Source organism: Gadus macrocephalus, chromosome 11 (genome assembly GCF_031168955.1).
Source record: "Gadus macrocephalus chromosome 11, ASM3116895v1".
Lineage (NCBI taxonomy): Eukaryota > Metazoa > Chordata > Actinopteri > Gadiformes > Gadidae > Gadus > Gadus macrocephalus.
This window is the reverse complement of record NC_082392.1, coordinates 7,992,493-8,013,235: the sequence shown is the minus strand read 5'-3', so window position 1 is coordinate 8,013,235 and position 20,743 is coordinate 7,992,493. Positions and strand designations below refer to the sequence as shown.

Here is a 20,743-nt window from a genome sequence, read left to right as displayed (position 1 = left end):
TGCATATTAGAAATACACATATAAAACACACACACACACACACACACACACACACACACACACACACACACACACACAAACACACACTGCATTTCTGCCTCCCTGGAAACATCCATCAGCGGTCATTTTATCTTTCTAATGAGATGATGCAGTGGCTTCCTCCTCCTCCTTCTCCTTCCTGCTTTTTCTATGTTGTGTTAACAAGGCTCTTATGTCCCTCCCCTTGGCCTTCCCTGCTCTTTTCCATCAACTCAAAGGAGTATGTCTTTCTCTCTTTGCCCTATGGGGAAAAATCCTACATAAATGTGTGTGTGTGTGTGTGTGTGTGTGTGTGTGTGTGCGTGCGTGCGTGCGTGCGTGCGTGCGTGCGTGCGTGCGTGCGTGCGTGCGTGCGTGCGTGCGTGCGTGCGTGCGTGCGTGCGTGTGCGTGTGCGTGTGTGTGTGTGTGTGAGAGAGAAGGAGGAGGTGGGTGGTGGGATCCCTAATCAGAGAGGTTTAAGGGGAAAGGTGAAGAGTGGGGCTCGGCTTGGGCAGGTCACATGGACCATGCTATAATTCTCCTGTGCAGATGGCTGTTCACAATAAGTAAGTCAATTGTCAACTAAGCCCCCTCAAGACTCTTAGCACAATGCTAGACCATTCACACCCTGCATGGTCTTCTTGTTTCTTCGGTCCATAGTCTTCTCCAGCACACTTTGAACAGTATTCAAAACATTTAAAAAAAGAGAAGGATTTGTTTCATGTAATGTGATCTAAACTTATCCAGAGGTTATGTTTCCCCACCTTCAAACAATCTTGGGCTTCACAACAGGGGTTCTTATCCACTAGAAGAGTCACTTTGTTTATTCGCTGTTTCCATGAGGCCCACATTCACTATGCTCCCATCCCACCCTTTAGTACCATATCAAATGCATGTCCCCCATCAGCCCCCATCACATTTGGCCACCTATAGGTGCTGACAAAGCAGTTTGATAACAAAAGATAAATAAGTTAGTAAATAAGTCAGCTACTATCTCAGCCAACTGCGGGAGAGGCAGTAGAGACGACATAGGCCGCAGGGCTCATTTCTCTCAGAAGCTCAGCTACCTTAAATCCCGTATTAACATAATTAACCCAGGCAACCATGGTAGGAGACTAAGTCTTCTTACTCATCCTCTCCCACCGGCCAGTCAGTCAACAGTTGGTCTCTGACACACATCAACGCATCGAATAGGTAGGTGACTTACATGATTTATATGTTGCTTAGACTCACTGGGCCCGCACCGCGGTACAGTGTTTAATAAGATCTCTTGAGAATTTCCTGTTTTATCTCACTAGACTTTGTTGTTCTTTTCCCGTTGCTTTGCATCTTGGAGAACTAATCAGAGGCCCAAAGGTCGCCTTTCTTCTCGGGAAGAGAATACACAGCGTGTGCACACACAGGGCATCTGCAGATCTGACCTGTAAAGGAAGACCTCCAAAGCACAGTAGGGACCAGGACAGGGACCAGGACTAAGACCAGTGGGGCAGCAGCTCAAAGGGGGGGAAATTCCTAAAAAACTATCTAATCCAGCACCATGGGAAACGCCACCAGCAGCGCGATCTCCAAGGAGATCCTGGAGGACCTGAAGCTCAACACCAAGTTCACGGAGACCGAGATCTGCCAGTGGTACGAGAACTTCCAGAAGCAGTGTCCCACGGGCCGCATCAGCCCTGAGGAGTTCGAGCAGATCTACTCCCGCTTCTTCCCGGAGAGCGACGCCACCAGCTACGCCCAGCACGTCTTCCGCTCGTTCGACACCAACGACGACGGCACGCTGGACTTCAAGGAGTACATCATCGCGCTGCACATGACCTCCACGGGCAAGACCACGCGCAAGCTGGAGTGGGCCTTCTCGCTGTTCGACGTGGACAAGAACGGCTACATCACAAAGACGGAGGTGACGGAGATCTGCCAGGTGAGAGGAAGGAGGTCTTGGGTTGAGGTGTGTGGTGTTTTGGGGGTATGGTGATATCGTGGTCATGATCGACGCTTATCGATGCATGGTTTTATTTGTGATGGGGACGTTGATGACAGCAGAATAGTGGATGACGGCTGTACTCGTGCTTCAAGAAGGTTTTAAAAAGGCTATATCTCATCTAGGAGAGTAGTAGAGGGTGACAAACAAGGACTGTTCAAATAATTTCCAGATTAAGGGAGTCCCTATGCAACTGTCGTCGATAGTAGATCCTGCTGCTTTGAAGACTGACAGCTGAACTCTCTGGATTAACTAGTGGCCCTTATCCTGTTTCGTGGTCCATTAGTTTACCTCATAATACTTTCAACGCTTGTTTTTTATTTTCATTCCTGTTAAGAAAGAATATAGAATGGTCACATCGTTGGAAAAAGTCCAGCCTTCTAAATATTTTAGGCTAATTAGTCGCCTTATTTGAGCCTCGCAATCCAGATAATCTATGCGATTACAGGTTTAACACTCAGATATAGGCAATTCTGCGCTCAAGCAATGCTTAGTCTACACCAGTGTGTTTTCTGTTTACGTAATCCAATTTACTTCAGTAAAAAAGTATTTTTTACACCTTTACATCTCAATTGTAATTTACAGTTATATATTTATTGATGTATAGTGATAGTTATTAAGAGCTCAAACAGGTATTATGTTAGCAATGCAAATGGAGGTCAAAGTTCAAATCCCAAAAATAACGCAAGACTCAAATAGCATAAAGTACACGCACAATGTTTGAAGATGCAAATATTTATGGTTTAATCTGCAACCTTACCAGGTGATGTCTGCAGTGTGTACAGTATAATTGTATTGTATTATGAAAAAGCAGTATGGCTTTAAGAAACTTACAGCATCTCAGCCCTACAACCCACATGTTTGGATTTCTGCTTGAATTTCCATCATACAAAAATAAGCAACCATAAACATAAATACCAGTTCATCAGTTTAACAAACTGGAAAACGAAAAGCATGTACATTCTCCAATGTGACCACCAGAGTAAAATGTCAAGTGTGTCAAGAATCAAAAAAAGAAAAAAGAATCTGATCTTTAATTTGGAATTCTTAATCTATTTAAAATGTTTGCATCAAATGCAAATGTGAATAGATGTGTGTATATTCACAAAACAAACTAGATGCTGCACTTAAACAAAACCTACATGAGCAGCCACAGCCTGAGGCGGCGGAGCAGGTTGGAGGCGGAGCCTTAGAGGAGAAAAAATGACATCTTGCAGTTTGGCCTTTGGTCTGAGTCTTGGCACTAATCCATGTTAATCTAGGTGTCTTCAATGTTCTAGAGGAGTCTTTCCCCTCCGTATGTGGGACACACACTGAGAAGGCCTGACCCGTGGAAGCGAAACGGCTGCCACATACATATGTTACGATGCTAAGTGGCTTCAGGCAATCCCTCTGGGGGAGGGGGAAAAACTGTATGGACTGGCCATGTTGAACCAACAGAAACATAAATACACCTAATAATGATCGATTACCTTAAAAAAAAAAAATTGCAGCCAAACACTGGGAGAAGCTCCCTTTGGTTAAATAATCTTGGTTATGATATGTTGTATCGTTTGGAGGCTAAATACCTTCAAAAGATGATTTGGATTGTTCTAGTTCTTCTTCAGTGCTGTTATTGTGAAGTGAGGGCCCACTGATATCCGACGTAGATGTAGAAGTAGTGGCACAGTGTAGATTAAGTGAACCGACGTAAGCCTGTCACACACAGGCTAGACTCTAGACTCTAGTGCAGGGGTCAGCAACCTTTTCAACATGCAGTGCCAGTTTGACATTTTCTCGTTAATGAGTGTGCCTTAAGCAACAATATATAAAAAATGAAGCTGAATTATGACACAGCGACCAAAAACATTTCCAGAAGACCTGGAATTGTACTATTTTCATATAGTCCACAATCATGCATCAACATTTTAAATGTTTTTTTGGTTGTTATATTTGCAACATGGGCTTACAAATTATAATTACATATGTCCCATCTTAAAACACCATTTTCAGAAACTCATTCAAAAACATATTTGCACTGTGAGAAATGTAAAAAACGAGAATATATGAGAATGTTGAAACCATCCACATCAATATCGTTAAGACATGTACAGCTATGCAAAACCATGTGAAGGCGATGCATACAGCAACAACACCACTTGCAACAATATTTTAAATATTTTCTTTTCTATTACTCACAACATAGGTTTAAAAACTATTAATTGATCCCATTTCAGCACTGCTTTCTGTAACTAATTTTAACATATTTGCACTGGGAGGAAATCCCCAAAACAGAATAAAGTGCAAAAAAAAAATCGGTAGTAATGATTAGGCTGCCGCATTGTGCTGCGAATTTTTTTATTAATAAAGAAATAATAAAAATAATATATATTTTTTTACTTTATTTTATTTATATTTTACTTTAAGTGTGCCAATGATTATCCTGCCCCGTGCCAGTGGTGGCATGTGTGCCTAGGGTTGCCAACCCCTGCAAGTCTAGTGTGTCTTTTCTCATACAGCAGACTGCCTTGTAGTCCACATCCTTCATGTTGCTAGCCTGCTCCATATATTCTGAAGATCTCTGCCACTTAAATGGACTATTACATTTGCTCTAACTATTGTGGTTCATTTTGCCATAAGACCATTATGAGCAGTTATAGTATAACAATGAATGTATGGTCGTCCAATTTTTTATGGTATAAAGTATTGATATCTGCATATTATAATAATAATATAACTATTATTAATAATAATATATCATGGAGCAACTTCTATTTATTTCGCTCCAATATTGATTATATACTTTGATAACACTCCTCCGACTAGGTCATTCTGGGCTACACTGTCTACTAAAGTGTCTGTAAACGTTTACACCCAGAAAATTGTGCAGAATTAACATGCATGCCCCCCCCCCCCCCCCCCCCCAGGCCATCTTTAAGCTGATCCCCAAGGAGGACCTGGACAAACTCCCCGGAGACGAGAACTCAGCCGAGAGAAGAGCCGACAAGCTGTGGTCTTTCTTTGAGAAGAAAGACAATGGTAAGGTGGATCCCACACTCTCCCCACACACCGTAAACACACGCATACTGCTGCTGGGAGTTCACCAGAGCTCACGTTGTCCCATGTGAAGGTGAGTGGGAGAGAGGCGGGGAAACCTCTCTGTGTCCTGTCTCAGCAGCTGGGTGCACAGCCTCTGCAGATTAAGTTTTACATGTGTTCTGTTGTGGCATCTGATCCATGGCTTAAGACCGTACAAGCATTGTATTCACCTGGGAAGCTCAATCCTGTTACAGCATCGCTAGTCATGAGGTTTTATATTGAGCATAACAAACAGTAGCAAGGGGAAATCCTTAACTAAGCCCCAAATGTGTGTGAAAGACAATGTTACGCGTTACTGTTTATTCTTGATAGGTATCAAGAAATGACGATGTGTTACTCCAACCTCCTTATCATCTTTCTCTTTTCTTTTTCTCCTATCAGAACGATTGGCAGAAGGCGAGTTTATTAAAGGGGTGATCGACAATGAAAATGCTATGCGTCTTATTCACTACGAGCCCATGAAGGAGTAAATGCATGTCTCTCTCTCTGTCTCTCTCTCTCTTCTCCCAGTTAGAATGTCTTCTTTGGTTTTTGTCATGAGTTTTTCATAAACCCCTAACCTCCCCTCTTCCAGACTATGTAAATACTATTCTTCTGCAGTGTCTTCGCACTGTACTCTTTGATTAATAAAAGGTTTATTTGATGATCAATTGACTTGGAAATATTAAAATAATTATTGTTATTAACAATGAATAATAATGAATCATTTATACACTGAAATAATATTACAGATTTTTATTTATTGTAACTAGAATAATATGTGTGGATATATGATTTCGGGTAAGGGTACTTTGGGATAATGGCCAAAAGGACATTTTGGCTAGAAAGTAACAAAAATCTAAATAGTGAAAATGTAATAATAAATCTTGTGTATATTGTCTGCTATGAATACGCTTATTGCCCAGACAGAGTGTCGATTAAATGGTTTTGGTAAAATTTGGAAATTATGTGGAATACCAACCATTTTAAATAATAGCCAACAAGGTTGATAGATTAAATGTTACAGTATGCACAATTGCAACATGATTGCAATTGTGCAACCAAAAATCTTACGAATTTTGTACTGGTCATACTGAATACCGTTTTTGACCAAGGTACTGTATTCTCCAAATTGTACACTTAATAAATATTTTTTCTCAGATTTCATTATGTGTTTTTCTACCAGAGAACAAAGTTAAGCGTTGACCTAGAAAAAACGTACTAAATTGGGTGATAAAAATCCAATTGAGTAGGTGACACGTGAAGTCTCCTGCTTTCAATTGTATTTGCCATGGACAGAAAATCCAGGATTAATTTGGACACTCACAAAAAAGTCCATCATTTGAAAGCACTGGGCCATGGGCAGTTCAGTTTATATCTAAATTGAAGATAAAAAACGATAAAAAAAAAAAATTGAGCCCGTAAGCAGGTGTATTGCAAGTGCCCACGAGGTCACTTGAGTTTGCCTGTAACACTTCAACAAGATTGTGTTCAAGCAAAGTGCAAAAGAATACAGTTCACATTTACACATGCCAAAATGTCCCTCTCCACTGCCCATTTCTTACCAAACTGCTTCCGTGCTGAATGCTCATTCCGCCCTGCCCCCATCAACTCCTGCCCTCAGGCTCTGGTCCGTCTATCCAAACTTCTCTCCATCCAACTCGGGATTACCGTCATAATCTTCTGCTTTAACATCAGAGAGCAGACTTTTTCAAATCTCCATAATCTTTCCATCTCTATGTGTCTCTATCTTAGGAGCAAGTCAGGATATCTGTACACAGAGCATGTTTACTTCTTGCCTCTATTATAGAGTCCACTTCCACAAGATTAAATTAATAGGAATGAGTTCATAGACAGGCATTCTAAATCACTGCAGAGTCGCCTGCATCTACACCCTGGGACCGAGAGAGCGCCAGTACAAAAACGCACTGCCCTGTTTATTATAAATGAATGAAAACAGAAATAGGGCCATAACAAACCATGAATGTCTCCTAGAAGAGATGGAATGATTGACATGAATTGAAAGTAATTCAAAAGTACATAGTCTTCTGCTCTTTTGTTAGGAAGTCAATTCTATCCAAGAAGTCCAATGTGAGCCAAGCATATACCACAAGCGCCACATATAAAATAATATATCATCAACTTAGCATATACTGCCATAGAGAGAGACCTGATCTTCTCTACCAGTATTTGGCACCAATGAATAACTCTGAGTAATGCAAGCGATGCGTGTGACCCCCCCATGTACAGAAGATTACACATGTTGATGTGCTTGGATTTGGTCAGCTTCCGTCCACGTGAAAAACAAAGCCAAATGTAGCAGAGAGAAAATCCTAATGGAGAACCCAAGTTTATCTGTAGCACCATCTGCTACAGGTCCTTCTCCGCTCTGCAAAAACCGTGAGTGATCCGTCTGCTAACAGGGCGAATCCACCCTGTCCATGTCGGCCCCCTCCATCATATCCATCTCCCTCTCGCAGTCCTCGCACCCCTCGGTCCCGCAGCCGCCCACCAGCACCAGGGTGGGCATGGCGTCCCCGTTGCCCACCCCCACCACGCTGCCGTCGGGGGCCCAGGCCACGTCCATCATCCCCCCGGGACACTGCAGCAGGCCGCTGACCGAATAGAGCCCGCCCCCGGGGACCACCTCATCGTAGGCGGGCGCGCAGGCCACCGCTCGGGCCTCCTCCAGGCGGAGGCGCTGTCGACGCCGCATCTCGATGATGGTCTTGGTGTAGGAGTTCAGCGTGACCACCGCCGCACCCATGCAGCAGCTGAAGGACACCCACGCCAGACTAGGAGGAGGAGGAGGAGGAAGAGGAGGAGGAGAAGACAAAGGAGGAGGAGAAGGAGAAGAGAGGAAGAAGAGGAAGCAAAGGATTAAGAAGGAGGAGGAGAGGAAGACGAAGAAGAAGGAGGAGGAGAGGAAGACGAAGAAGAAGAAGAAGAAGAAGAAGAAGAAGAAGAAGAAGAAGAAGAAGAAGAAGACGACGACGACGACGACGACGACGACGACGACGACGACGACGACGACGACGACGACGAAGACGAAGAAGAAGAAGAAGAAGAAGAAGATTTAAAGGTTGTCATGTGGACATAATGGAGGTAAAAGGGTGTTGGTAATAGATGCAGATGATGTAGGTCATTAGATGATGAAGTGCATATGTTATTCCCTGTATGCTGTGAAGTGAAGTGATGTTGTTGTTCTGAATTGGCGACCTACGCAAACGACCAGCCGTAGTCCCAGGTCTGGGGCCTCCAGTCCTTGGGGCCCACGATGACGGTCATCTGGAACACCGTGGTGAACATCATGTGAGCCACCATCCCCATCAGACCTTATACACCAGGGAGTTGAAAAAGTGGACAACGATGAAAGAGAGGAATGAGAGAAAACTTGTTTGTTGTCAATGTGTTTCCCGAACTGAAAAATGTCAATGAATGCATTTCAAATATGCCTTTTGAGAAGGAGAAATTAAGGAAGTTCAAAGTGGGAATGGCGGAAGAAAATGAAACACAAACAACAAATAAGCAGGATAAAATCACGAAAAATCTACGGCTTGAAACACCTTTTCCTGACTGCTGTAAGTCCTACCTGAGAGCACGGTACAAATGGCTGCGTAGGCGTTGATCTTGAGTGCATGCATCTCCTTGTGGGAGCACAGCAGCTCCAGCCACATCAGCAGGAAGCCCATCCCCAGCAGGCCGATGTAGGTGAACTCTGAGATGACCGAAAGCCACAGCACACCTACAGCACAGGCAACCGCATGGAGCAGCCCGAAACACACACACACGCACACACACACAGACGCACACACAGACACAGACCCACAAACACACACACACACACACACGTTACAATAAGAACGCTCTGTTTGTTGAGTATACAGGTATTTAACTTAAAATATCAATGTTGGATATGAACTGACCTTGTGTTTCCCCGGGAGTTAACTCTATGAAGCTACGGCACTTCTCTCCTGTTCACAAATGTTCAGGATGTGATCAGTTAATGAAATCAGAAATCTAATATTTCGGTCAATCTGAAAATTATCTGAATTATTATCAGAAAAATATCTGAAACCCTGAATAAAATAAAATATCTGATTGTGTCTGCATGTGAACGTGTGTGTGGATATGTTTTTTCACTAAGATCTATCGGCATGCGCATCCTCACACCCATACCCACACACACATATGCGCACACACACACAAAAACATACACAGACACGCACACACAAACACCGGTAGGCCCTGGGGTCTCACCATCGCTGTGTTTCTCACAGCTCTCCCAGAAGCCTGTGTGGAAGTATCTGAAGGCGTACTTGTCCTCGCCCGTTTCCCAGATGTAATGCACAGCGTTGGCCAGCTGCCTCTGCCTGATCTTGGACAGCTCATCCCTCCGGGCCGGGGACATGGTGCGGTTGAAGGGGTTCTGGGTGGGGCTCTCTGGAAGACACCACACAAGAAGACCGCAGAACGGCTCATGTGACAAGCGCAGGTACACTGGTGCACACAGGCTGGCTGAAACAAAGGGCCACACGGTCAAATAGATTTTGTCGAAATACAACTTTAAATTAGGTCTGTGGTGCAAAGACCTTTTTAAAAGCTGATTATTTGCAAGATTTCCAACACCTAGTAACAATTTATTTCTTACAATACTTTGTGGTCTGATAGTATAACAAACTTTCCTCAGACCGCATTTCACTTTAACACGTTACAGATGGCTGGGAGAACCTGGAATATCTGATCAGACATAACACCTGCTTTAGAAAGGCTAGAGGGAAGGGCGAAATAGAGAGCGCTGCTCTATTTCCCAAAGTCCCACCACTGTGTGAAAAGTGACATGCTGCCCTCTTTCAGAGTCACATGAGGGTAAGTCCTCATTATTTGGAAGTCGGGAACACAAACTAAGCACCTAACAGAATCCTAGATAATTCCTTTATGGTGAAATTGTCTGGATTAAGCCCATGAAGGTATCAAACGTATCAAAAACAAAGTACAAGGGAATAATAGGGGTCAGAACACCATCCGCCTGGACAGATTAGTTCCAGGTATTTATTTGCACAGTGTTGAAGCGTAATAATTATTAAGTGCAATACATTACCTCCACGTCATCCAAAACCTTTCAATCTCTGAGGCTTATGCACATTGACCTTGTCTTTCCTCTAAAGTCAAAGGTCAAATGTTTTTTTTAGATTAACCCTTGACACAAGAGGGATATAATCATATCCTTGTCCTGTTTCATCATTTGATGGACCTATTCCATCAAATTATTCAACAAAGCTCCCCAAAGAGAATCCTTGAAGTATTTTCAAGAATTCAGAGCAACAGAGTGGAGCTGAAATGTGTTTGTATGTGTGTGTGTGTGTGTGTGTGTGTGTGTGTGTGTGTGTGTGTGTGTGTGTGTGTGTGTGTGTGTGTGTGTGTGTGTGTGTGTGTGTGCATACATGCATATGTGTGTCTGTGTGTCTGTGTGTGTTTGAATGAGTGTGTGCATGCATGTGCGCAACCCATTTCTCTGGCGTTGTGTGGGAACCACACGTCCACACCCGTGGTCTTACCTGTGGTGTACGCCTCGCTGTTGTTCTGGCCGCAGTTCTTCATCTTGACAGGCGACAGGCAGAGGGGCTTCACCACCTTGTGGGTGCCCTCGGCCCAGTAGGAGGTGCAGAGGGCCAGGATGGAGAACACCAGAGCCAGGGTGGTCAGGGACAGGGACAGCAGGGAGCGGGAGCGACGTGACATGCCCTCTAGCATGGCCGCGCCCCGCGGGGGTTAGGGGGCCAGGCGGTTGGCAAGGGGGGGGGGGGGGGGTGGGCAGAATGAAGGGTTGGGGCAAAAGGGGAAAGACAGAAAGAAATGAGGGTCTAATACTCCAGCTAGGAGAGCAGGGGGGGGGGGGGGGGATGCGGATGTGATGAGATTACGCTGTGTAAGCAGGCTGGCTCTAAACAAAATAAGAAGTTGCAGAAATGATATGAGGGCACCGAGATGATATAACAGTTCACGTTGGAGGCAGTAGGGATTAAAAGCCAGGAGGGTCAAGAGTGTGAAGGGAGAGGAGGAGGGGATAAGAATAGGTTAAGTTCTAACACATGTGGCCTCGAGACAGATGGAGCAGAGACATGAACACACAGGGAGGAATAGCGTGCAGGGTGGTCCTACATGGGGGGAGGCAGCAGGGTGTGAGGGCATATGCTGTCTGCAGAGCTTTACTCTTTGATCCTGTCAAGGGTCACCATGGCGACGGTGTGGCCAACCATTCCTGGACCGCAACATCTTCTCAGCCACCGAGTTAAGCTAGCTAATATCTGTAGTTAGTGTTGCTAATTCAACAAATATTAATCAATTACAAGCTTTGCTTCAATTGATTGAATGTGCTAATTACAAGTATAGAGTCCAGACTTTTGCAACGGTCGATTTCATTCATTGCTTAAAACAAAGCTCCACCAGCGCGGCCTCCACAGGATGGTGTTGGGTTCTGCTATTCTTGAGGTCTGGGTCATGATTCTGGCCCGGGTCACATAACGCCCCCTTCCATCTGTCGGTGGATGTTGGTGAGGAGGCGTTCCAGGGCATCAGTAATGCACACTGTCCAGTGACCTAGGTTCAGATCCGTGCCCTCCCAGATTAAGAGCTGCTGGCCTGGCCCTGCCTCTCATTACGGAGACTCCTTGACTAAAACCTCAAGTTGTAGACAAGATGGAGGCGGTAATAAACAAGAGATTACTTTTTTTGATGAAATTATGGATAAGCCTAGATTCTAAATGAAATTTTTGCAAGTAATCCCCGTAAATCAGCTTTGGTCTGTTTGTGTTAGGTATGTTGTAGTGTGACACCCACTCTAAAACCCTCCTCCCCTCTTTCTCCTTCTGTTTCATAGGAGGGCTCGCACGTCCCTGCCCCTGAAATGCAACAAGAACATAGGTTAACCGGCAATACTGAGCTCTGTGAAACTATGTAGAAAGTTCATCCCTGATCTCAGCTCATATGCATGGCATGACCCGCCATACACACAGGCTGCTGTTGATGCTTAGTGTGTACGTTTAGAATTCACATTGACATGGCAGGACATGGAATCCTATTTGAATTATAGTCATAGAATAACATAGTGAGCACTAAATCACCATCAATGAAATAGCATAATAAACCAGTCTACCAACTAATTAAAATTCAGATAATCAAGTTGATTGCAGGAGCCAGATGTATGCTAAAATACATTTTAAGTTAATGTTTCAAATGTATGAATGACATATTACATAAACATATCTAAATACTTCAATGTTAATGACAGGTGACAATTGACGTGCCTAAAGACAGAGACTAAGCTCTATTTTGGTGGCTTTTTGTATTTACTGCCTTCAAAAGATCAGAAAACTGAATCCAGTTTTGACCATAAAAATAATTAAAAAAAATAGATTCAACGTTATGCCGTTGCACTTTTTTTTTTTTGATTAACCCTTGACACAAGAGGGATATAATCAAATCATTGTCCTTTAAGTTATGTGAATACCAGTAGTCAATCACTTTGTAAAAATAAGTGCCTACCTGTTTTTAAAAAGATGTCTTTCCGGTGAGCAGCAGGAAATCCTTGCTTATTATGCCACCAACCACCATAGGTACTCAGTAAAAAATGGCAAAATATTATTTACTGAGAAAGCGTTTATGTCCATTCCTCCATCACCTCCAGTAGAACCATGGCGTGCTCCTCATCCTAGACTTTTTGTTCCTTCCATACTCCACCATCAGCATGAGCAAGGACCACTGCCTCTCTAGATGCACATCAACCGTGCTCCTGAATCAGGATGCTGATGACACTGCGAAAGGGTGTCCGCCTGAACTCTTTTCAGTCTTTCTTGGGAATTAAAGTCCCATCCCTCTCCTGAATGATGTAATCCCTCCTAGTCCATCTGGGGATGTGCCGCTCTGTCCCTTCACCTCTTCTCCCCTTCCTATATCTTTACCTCCAGTGAAAGTAACCTATGAGCATGGTATTTCTACTTGTTCTGTTCTCCAAGTTGGCTGTTGAATAAACTGAAATTATACAGTGAAGTATTGCTTGTTGATGCTTCTGCCTACAAATCTCTGCCAGTGCAGTGCAAATCCAAATCCCAACTAGTCCAATGATTTAAGTTAATGGGTTTTGGGTGCCAAATCAGTATTCTACAAACAGGAAGGAGAAAAAGACCTTGGGTTTAAATAGTAACAATATTTATTTACAATGTTATGTACAAAAAACAACCAACATCAGAAATAAATTGGCAAAGAAAAAAGAACACTTTAGAATTTGTTGTTCTAGTGTGTATACCTTGTTTACCAAAGTGTTACAAGTTAAATGGGTAACCAACATGGAGTTCAACTAAAAATGTTAACCCCAGGCTTGGGATTTACAATAATGTAGAACCAGCTTGCCATCACTGCCAAAACACTGCAAAAAAGAACAGGAGAGGGATTGGACATCTTTTTGTAAACAACAATATGTTCAGAGCATATAGATGCATCCTTCAACATAAAAAATATTTTTCAGTATTAACACATTAACAAACCTAATGAACAATAAATACTGCTCCGAATCTTAAATATTACTTTACATTTAACTGACAACAAGACCAAATAATTTACATTTCAAAAGTGGAACCTTAAAATGTATTCATCTCTGTAGCAACTGTTGTGATCACATGTGTATGATCCAACATATATCCTCTTATCATTTGACTACTCAGAAACATCTTAACCATAAACTGTCAATGTCTGAACAATCTATACAACTTTGAAATGGGTACATTTAAGTCCTTAAAAGGGTGCTGTAGTTTACATTCAAGAGCTATATTTGTGTAATTTGTTAGAAACACCCTAGCCATCCATCGGCTATTAGTAAGTGAAAGAATCTGAGAATATTGTTCTTGATAACTGCAGCCTGCGCATTGTATGACGATGATTTAGATATTAGACCGCTCCTGGTTCATTTCTGACCAAACAGTGCATCTCCCTGTTCCTCAGCTGCGGAACATAGGGAGGGAGGGATCTTGCTCTTTCCAACTCTCTATCTTTACGAATATCACATCATACAGCGCCTTTAAGGAAGTGGACAATTCTCGAATGGGGCTGGTTGAGGTCAGACTTGCTCACATACAGCACCCCCTATTGGTCTTGCGAAGATCTAACAATATTAATGTAATTATAATAATCATATTATAGTATTAGATCCCCGGGAATGAGGAGTTGTTTTTTTCTTCATTGATATTTAAATGTTAGGTCTCGAGATCAATTCAACGGAAAACCAAATGTATTGTGTCATAAAAATGAATTGTGTCAGGCTAAAAGGGACACATCTATTGGTGATTAGTATATGCTACAGATGAACCTCCTAAGATGGCGCAATTTGATTGGTTCGCTATCTCGGGATATCAGGCGATATCCTATGATTGAGATCTCAAACTTGGGATATTGTTTTCATCGCAAAATGTCTGTCTCGTCACGCTACCAAAAACAAATAAACCGCTAATAAAAACAAATAAATCCCTGCGAAAAGTGTTATCTTGTTTATTTTTGGAGTGTTCACGTGTAGTATATACTAAAACAATTATTTGCTTCAGGCTCCGTGAATAGTGAGGAATAGCCCCCTGGACCTTCTGCCTCGGGGGCTATTCCCCACTATTCCCCCCAAAATTCCTGCTATAATAATTATCAAAATAAATAATAATGTAATGTAAATAATAATAAAGGACAGCACCAGTTTCTCTTTGACTCTGAACACTGTCCTAACCAGAGTGTTTCAAACAAATGTAAAAAATAAATGTGGTATGCATTGCTTAAGGAGCTTTAAGCATTCCTTATTTAGCTTGCTTTGCTCAGGAATAATGTTACCCACATGTGTAAGCATATTCAAGATTTATCCAGCCTGATTTTTCTACACAAAATATTGGAATGAAATACAGTGTGACACCATCCCTGGAACTGATACTGGCACTATATAAGCATTGTATGAGTGCATTCTAACAAATTATAGATATCTAATAACAGTGTTACAAGGTTATATTTCAGTACTCACTTCAAATAGCACGCCGACTTCCTGGTCCGGCGATGGAGAAAACGATTGGTTGACATAAATGAACTGAAAAGTGTGCAGAGAGAGAAATGTATTAGGAATTAAAAACAAAGACAAAGCCATGTTTACCACATTGGGCATTGGAGAATTGCCAGAGAGATGTATTCAGTTCTCACCAGTTGTTCATTTGGGTCAAGCTTGAGGAACTTTACAATGAACTCAGAAAGGGATTGTATAGTCCTCCCCTTCTCCATAGCCCACTTCTTAGTCTTCATTATGGGTGTGTCCCCTACTGCCTTCAACAGCACATCAACTGAAGAAGAGATACATTATGGGGATTTAAATGACATTTAGCATCCATACTACAATAACAGAACATAACACACAAACTCATTGATTTCCAGATAGGGAAACTTCCTATGAGGAATGCTGTAGCTCACCTAACATCACATCATCACAAGCACTAAGCTTAATAGTATACATAGAATTTGTATTTCTTAATCTCAATTATGTAATAGCAATGGAAAACGGGTAAAAAAGGGAGCTTGTCAATTTCTTTTGATAATTATAGCAGGAATTTCATAAATGAGAGACGTAAGGCATGTAAACAAAATGCTAGCAAATGCGGAACTAGCTACATGTAGCATTTAGCATCAGGCAGTGTAAACAATATACCCCTTTTCATGTCATGCACCTATATTTCCATACTTTTTTTCTTCTGGTCAGATATGGCCGATTCCCCCGGAGTGGTCGCCTGTGGGGCCGGAGGCTCCTCGTTTTGAGACTCTGTTGGGGACTCCGCATTGTCAGACATCGTCAGGTGTCTGCATCCGAATGTAGTGTACCACTGCTGGACAAGGCCCGCCCACTACCGTGTATGTTGTGTGGTAGATAGTGATTCGCTAGTTTTTCCTTCCGTCAAATAAATAATGGGTATTATTGGTTTGCACTACTGCCAGTCTTCGAATAGCCCTCTTCCTTTTGGTAAAGTATAGCAGTTTTGGGTGGGATTTGCTTTAAAACGTTTCTAGTTATGGAAAGACTGGGTTCAACTGAGGAGAGCTTTTATCTCTAATTTCTTAATAAATTAGGGAACCAATGAAAAATTGAACTAAATAACAAAATTAATAACATGTATTGAGTAACAAATGAAAAACAAAAAAATGATAAAGCTATCTATACACTTTTTAATCTACGAATGGCCTAAAAATTAAATCACTCAGATTGTATTTCTTATTGTATTAACAATTCCCAATGTGGACATTGGACCTGGTGGAGAAGGGAATGGGGGTTCATATGGTGTAGGGCGCTATCCTCCATTATGTATGCATATATGCACTATTAATCTTTTGCCTAACTACATATATCTACATATAACATATATCTTTGTTTTGCTACAGCTCGTCCAAGGCCTGTACATTTCTATGTTTCTGGCCCAAGCAAGTGAAGATAATCACTGATAATTTCTGCTCTGTAGAGACGAGCGAGACCAATAGTTCTTATGCTGTTGCATTACAACTGCACATGATGTAATATCACAAAATAGGAATTTATGTTTGCTTTGTATTTTTGCTAATAACGTTACATCTGTACCTCTTTGTTTTCACCGAGTTACATAGGATTCTGATTTATGGTTGTTGTTTTTTTGTTTGTTTGTTTCTTGTTCACATGTCGCAAGGTTTAATGTGTGCACCCATTAACCAAGATACATTCTTGTATTTCTCATTGGATAAGATCATTCCCATACTCAGATTCCAACTCTAATATCTAATACAACAATCCTTCAAAACCTTGTCAAACAAAGTTTGAATGAGTCAATTTTTTTTGGTTTCCGTTAAAACCAGAAAGGAAGGAAGAATGAGGAAGGAGCTGGTTCTTATTTTTCTGCTGTTCCAAGCGTACTACTGCTCCACCAAAAACATTCATCTCAAGTTCAGAGAGGCGTGGCCAGAAACTCAGAGGCAGGGCCCACAGTCTGATGTCACCCAAAGGGAGGAGAGTGTGACGTTATTCTGGGACAGACTGAAAAAAAGGGAGGGGCTGAAGAGAGGGAGGGAGAGAAAAAGGAAGCTGCCTGCGTTAACTTTTTTGTTCCTTGAAAGTAAAACAAACTTTCGAAAAGCAAAAGCATGATAAGAGGCCAGGCACAGATCGACTGCCTTGGAACGGGAGGGATTTGAGAAGTTTAGAAGAGGCATTTAACAGCTGACACTGGATTCATGCAGATCTGATGACATCAACATCAAATATTATCACTGTTTGAGGCCTTGGGCCTTGTGCAATAACAAAGAGGTAAGAGTCAAGCTTTTCTCACAACAAATGCTGCATAGCGTTTGTACATATATCGACTAGGGCTACTCCTTGTCTTGTTAATGTACCATTTTCAAGTACAGTGCAAATCCTCTTCGGGTGTCGACTTACTGTCTTGTAAACGACACCAACTGGTACAAGAATGGCTGATCGTATTGGATGACATGGGAGAGGGGATCCTTCCCGCTCCATTTCATGCTCAAAACAATGTAAACAGACTTGTTGAGACAGACCTTATCTCACCTCCTATAGGACAAAGCAGAACAAACAACCATCATGACGACAGATCTGGACTCCAGTTTGACCAGCATAGACTGGCTGCCCCAGCTGGGAGTCAGCAGCCTGCGATCCGGCCGGGACAGAGGAGCGGAGAGGGACAAGAAGAGAGAGCGAGGGAGGGAGAGAGGAGACCTGCTGCCCCCCGTGCCCTCCCCATCACCCTGTAACTCCAAGGGGAAGCCCCCCCACAGCTACGCCACTCTAATTGCCATGGCGATCGCATCTGCCCCTGAGAAGAAGTTGAGTTTGAATGACATCTACACCTGGATCAGTGACACGTTCCCCTACTACAATCGAGCAGGCCGGGGCTGGAAGGTAAGGATTCAACATTTGAATGAATTGTGTGTTTTCAGTACATTCCCCTTGTGATTATTGTATAATAATCTTTAGACGATAGGTTTCAAACAGTTCTCTTCTTGTGCTGAACACACAGCTTGACTAAACTCTGATTTGATGGGGAACGCTATAAATTCTATGATTAATGTTATTTATCCCCAACAGAACTCCATTCGGCATAATCTGTCTCTTAATAAATGCTTCAGAAAAGTTCCCAGACCACAGAGTGACCCTGGCAAGGTGAAGATTTATTTGTAATACTTTTGTGTCTCTGGCTTTAACATTTAAGTGGTGAAAATGATGAAGCAGGGCATACTATGTTTACCTTTATTTACTTTCCTGTAATTATTCATCCGGTTTTCCTAGGGTTCCTATTGGACGATGGATGGACCCTCAGAGGTCCATCAAGCAAGGGTACCCAAACGTCCATATCCAGAAGAGAATGAAAAGGTAAGGGAGCATGTTTGTCTCTAAGGGTGCACTCACACTAGGCCATCTGGCCGTGGCCGTTTTCACACCTAACCGTGCTCAAATCTGCCAGTGTGTGGCCAGTCTGGCGAGGCCAGGCCAACTTGGCCACTTGGGTGAGGTGTGCTGCTACGGTACGGGCCGCCACGGTACAGATGCTAATGAGCCGACACGCGCACACGCACTGCTACGCAACCTGAGCTGGATGACGTATAGTCCCTGCGACGACCATGGACAAAATAAAGGCGACGAGCCTTCTTTCCCATTAAACGGTAAACATGACGTCAAGCGGTTAAACCAGTGAGTGTGAACTAGAGTGGGCTCTATCTGATCACGGCTCCAAATAAGCAAAAGACTCAGCAAAGGGCGAACTGTGTTCTCTGTGTTGTCCATTGTTGTTAAAACTCTATCAGACTTTATTATGGTCCATGCAGCGGACGCTTGGTGATGACGTGTTACGACATGACGACGTATGTACAAGAGCCTACCGTGGCCAGGCCACAGTTGCAACGGCCAGATAGCCTAGTGTGAATGCAGGCCAGAGAACAATGGGGCCAGTTGAGCACGGTTAGGTGTGAAAACGGCCGTAAGAGCCAAAGTTCAGCCTACTCATTTGCTTTTACATTGACTTCCTCTTACTTCTATTAACCCTCTCTCCCTCCAGGTCCTGCATGAACCTGTGACGCAGGCAGACAAGACCACCTCACCCACAGAGCTGCTGGTCTCCAGATCAGACCAGCTTCCCCTCAAAGAGGAGCCCTTGGGTGCATTGCACCACACGCCGACCCACCAAGCATCTCTCTCCCCTCCCCCATGCAAGGTACATTTACCCTGAAGCAAACCAGGGAGGCAGTTGCTTTTACGTGCACTAGCGGCTCAACAAAAAGCTCCTTCTATAAATCCTCCTTTCTTTTCCTTGCAGAGATCCTATACACCTTGCTCAGTCACCATCCCCACGGTCCACAACGCCTCCGTCTCATGCACAGCCACGTCCTACTCCCCCTCCCCCTTGTCCACGCTCTCTCCCTACCCTCATCCCAACTCCGCGGGCCCCTGTCTCCCTGTCGCCACGTCGCCAGCCATGTCCCTCTCGGGGGCCAACGCGTGCGGGTCTCCCCCCGCGTGTACGTACTCCCACGCCGTTTCCACGCTCTCCTCACACGCTACCCAGGCGAACCCATCTCTGTTCACCTTCTCCGTCCCCACCCTGGCCACTTCATCGGCCCCCCATTATCAGTCCGTCCCCCACATCTCTGTCAGCGTGCCCCCCACCTCCTCCGCTGCGCCTCACCAGAACCCCGGCACCGATCCCCTTCTGCGCTTCACCTTTGACGACCTGAGCTTCCCGGACCTCTACACCTCTTTCAAGTCTCTGGCAAAAAGCATGCAGGGAAGAAGGGCCTCCCACTGTAAGTGACCTCTATTCAACTCACAGATGCAGTGAATACAGATGCATGCCATTTGAGAAAGTTAGGTGTCAGGAGAATTTTGCTCAAGGACGGACTACAAGTAAATGGCAGAAACTGGCTGTTGAACCCAGACTTTTTGTTTAGTTTTTTTCCAGTCTACTGAATTCTCAGGGGTTATGGTATGCGTCGCTTTGTGATGCTCTTTAATCTTTAATTGTCTTCCAGCGGAAGCGAATAACTTTCTGGTACCAAACCATGACATAACCCCGCTGCACACCCCCACCCTCCTGCCAATGTCCCCCCACCCTGGACCCATGGTCCCACTGCCACACGACACAGAGCGTCCTGCTCCACACGGTCAGTGCCATCCCTCACGCTGATCCACCAATTTATATGATATTTGAATTTGAACATAATCAATACCGGGTACAGTCTCCAAGTAATATAAACACCCCTGTCCTGTTTCTCTCCCTGCTTTGTCCGCAGTGCTGCCAGCTGATTGGTTCAGCAACCCGGGGTCTCTTAAAGAGAGCTTCCGCATCGCCAGCGGTCTAGACTGGGCTAACATCGACCTCACCAGTCACCCAGGTCCGTGTTCATGTCATGTGTCTTATGTTCTTTAATTGAGTATCTATTCCTACATTTGTTGTAAGTAAAGTGCTGGTTACTGATTTAAAACTAGATTGAATGTGTCCTAAAGTTATCACACGCGTTGATAAACATGTTGTTTGCCATTAGACCTGCTGGAGAGCATGCGCCAAGCCGAGCTCTGTGATTGGGCACTGGACCCGGGGCTCTTCACCTCGCTATGTGATTCGCTGAACCGCTTCTTCACTCAGAAG

The 20,743-nt window shown here is 43.6% G+C and overlaps 4 protein-coding genes and 1 long non-coding RNA gene across 5 annotated transcripts in view; 2 read left to right on the top strand and 3 right to left on the bottom strand.

The window, feature by feature from the left end:
• Positions 1 to 1,056: 1,056 nt before the first annotated feature.
• rcvrn2 (recoverin 2) lies at positions 1,057 to 6,221 on the top strand. Its single transcript, XM_060064013.1, has 4 exons — positions 1,057 to 1,213; positions 1,356 to 1,937; positions 4,904 to 5,015; positions 5,457 to 6,221. The coding sequence occupies exons 2-4, from the start codon at positions 1,557 to 1,559 to the stop codon at positions 5,543 to 5,545; spliced, it is 582 nt and encodes a 193-aa protein (XP_059919996.1). The 5' UTR covers positions 1,057 to 1,213; positions 1,356 to 1,556; the 3' UTR covers positions 5,546 to 6,221.
• On the bottom strand, positions 3,014 to 4,878 carry LOC132467000 (uncharacterized). Its single transcript, XR_009527934.1, has 2 exons — positions 3,800 to 4,878; positions 3,014 to 3,740 (listed from the first exon to the last, which is right to left on the bottom strand). It is a non-coding gene; the product is annotated as an uncharacterized LOC132467000 (long non-coding RNA).
• Positions 5,632 to 13,134, bottom strand: si:ch211-149k23.9 (germ cell-specific gene 1-like protein). Its single transcript, XM_060064012.1, has 7 exons — positions 12,600 to 13,134; positions 10,613 to 11,956; positions 9,315 to 9,497; positions 8,981 to 9,028; positions 8,647 to 8,799; positions 8,278 to 8,389; positions 5,632 to 7,849 (listed from the first exon to the last, which is right to left on the bottom strand). The coding sequence occupies exons 2-7, from the start codon at positions 10,806 to 10,808 to the stop codon at positions 7,471 to 7,473; spliced, it is 1,071 nt and encodes a 356-aa protein (XP_059919995.1). The 5' UTR covers positions 10,809 to 11,956; positions 12,600 to 13,134; the 3' UTR covers positions 5,632 to 7,470.
• A 111-nt stretch (positions 13,135 to 13,245) lies between these two features.
• Positions 13,246 to 15,968, bottom strand: atg12 (ATG12 autophagy related 12 homolog (S. cerevisiae)). The gene is made up of 4 exons (XM_060064014.1): positions 15,808 to 15,968; positions 15,276 to 15,412; positions 15,103 to 15,165; positions 13,246 to 13,479 (listed from the first exon to the last, which is right to left on the bottom strand). The coding sequence occupies exons 1-4, from the start codon at positions 15,911 to 15,913 to the stop codon at positions 13,420 to 13,422; spliced, it is 366 nt and encodes a 121-aa protein (XP_059919997.1). The 5' UTR covers positions 15,914 to 15,968; the 3' UTR covers positions 13,246 to 13,419.
• A 1,154-nt stretch (positions 15,969 to 17,122) lies between these two features.
• foxj2 (forkhead box J2) overlaps positions 17,123 to 20,743 on the top strand; it is a 5,123-nt gene continuing 1,502 nt past the window's right edge. Inside the window, exons 1-9 of the mRNA XM_060064003.1 lie at positions 17,123 to 17,391; positions 17,662 to 18,003; positions 18,190 to 18,264; positions 18,391 to 18,474; positions 19,157 to 19,312; positions 19,415 to 19,901; positions 20,127 to 20,258; positions 20,388 to 20,489; positions 20,640 to 20,743. The exon at positions 20,640 to 20,743 is cut by the window's right edge and continues 241 nt beyond it. Of these exons, the coding sequence (XP_059919986.1) occupies positions 17,686 to 18,003; positions 18,190 to 18,264; positions 18,391 to 18,474; positions 19,157 to 19,312; positions 19,415 to 19,901; positions 20,127 to 20,258; positions 20,388 to 20,489; positions 20,640 to 20,743 (1,458 nt within the window). The 5' untranslated portion in view covers positions 17,123 to 17,391; positions 17,662 to 17,685. The remainder of the gene's footprint in view (positions 17,392 to 17,661; positions 18,004 to 18,189; positions 18,265 to 18,390; positions 18,475 to 19,156; positions 19,313 to 19,414; positions 19,902 to 20,126; positions 20,259 to 20,387; positions 20,490 to 20,639) is intronic.

Bases quoted from the DNA above. Each gene is read 5' to 3' on its own strand.
- rcvrn2 (XM_060064013.1), top strand. From the start codon at position 1,557: ATGGGAAACGCCACCAGCAGCGCGATCTCCAAGGAGATCCTGGAGGAC. The intron at 1,938-4,903 runs GTGAGAGGAAGG...CCCCCCCCCCAG, and splicing joins AGGTGACGGAGATCTGCCAG to GCCATCTTTAAGCTGATCCC. The intron at 5,016-5,456 runs GTAAGGTGGATC...TTCTCCTATCAG, and splicing joins CTTTGAGAAGAAAGACAATG to AACGATTGGCAGAAGGCGAG.
- si:ch211-149k23.9 (XM_060064012.1), bottom strand. From the start codon at position 10,808: ATGCTAGAGGGCATGTCACGTCGCTCCCGCTCCCTGCTGTCCCTGTCC. The intron at 8,800-8,980 runs GTCAGTTCATAT...CCTGTGCTGTAG, and splicing joins AACTCCCGGGGAAACACAAG to GTGTGCTGTGGCTTTCGGTC. The intron at 8,390-8,646 runs GTAGGACTTACA...CTGGTGTATAAG, and splicing joins CATTTGTACCGTGCTCTCAG to GTCTGATGGGGATGGTGGCT.
- atg12 (XM_060064014.1), bottom strand. From the start codon at position 15,913: ATGTCTGACAATGCGGAGTCCCCAACAGAGTCTCAAAACGAGGAGCCT. The intron at 15,413-15,807 runs GTATGGAAATAT...TCTCTTCTTCAG, and splicing joins ATCTGACCAGAAGAAAAAAA to TTGATGTGCTGTTGAAGGCA. The intron at 15,166-15,275 runs GTGAGAACTGAA...CACACTTTTCAG, and splicing joins TTGACCCAAATGAACAACTG to TTCATTTATGTCAACCAATC.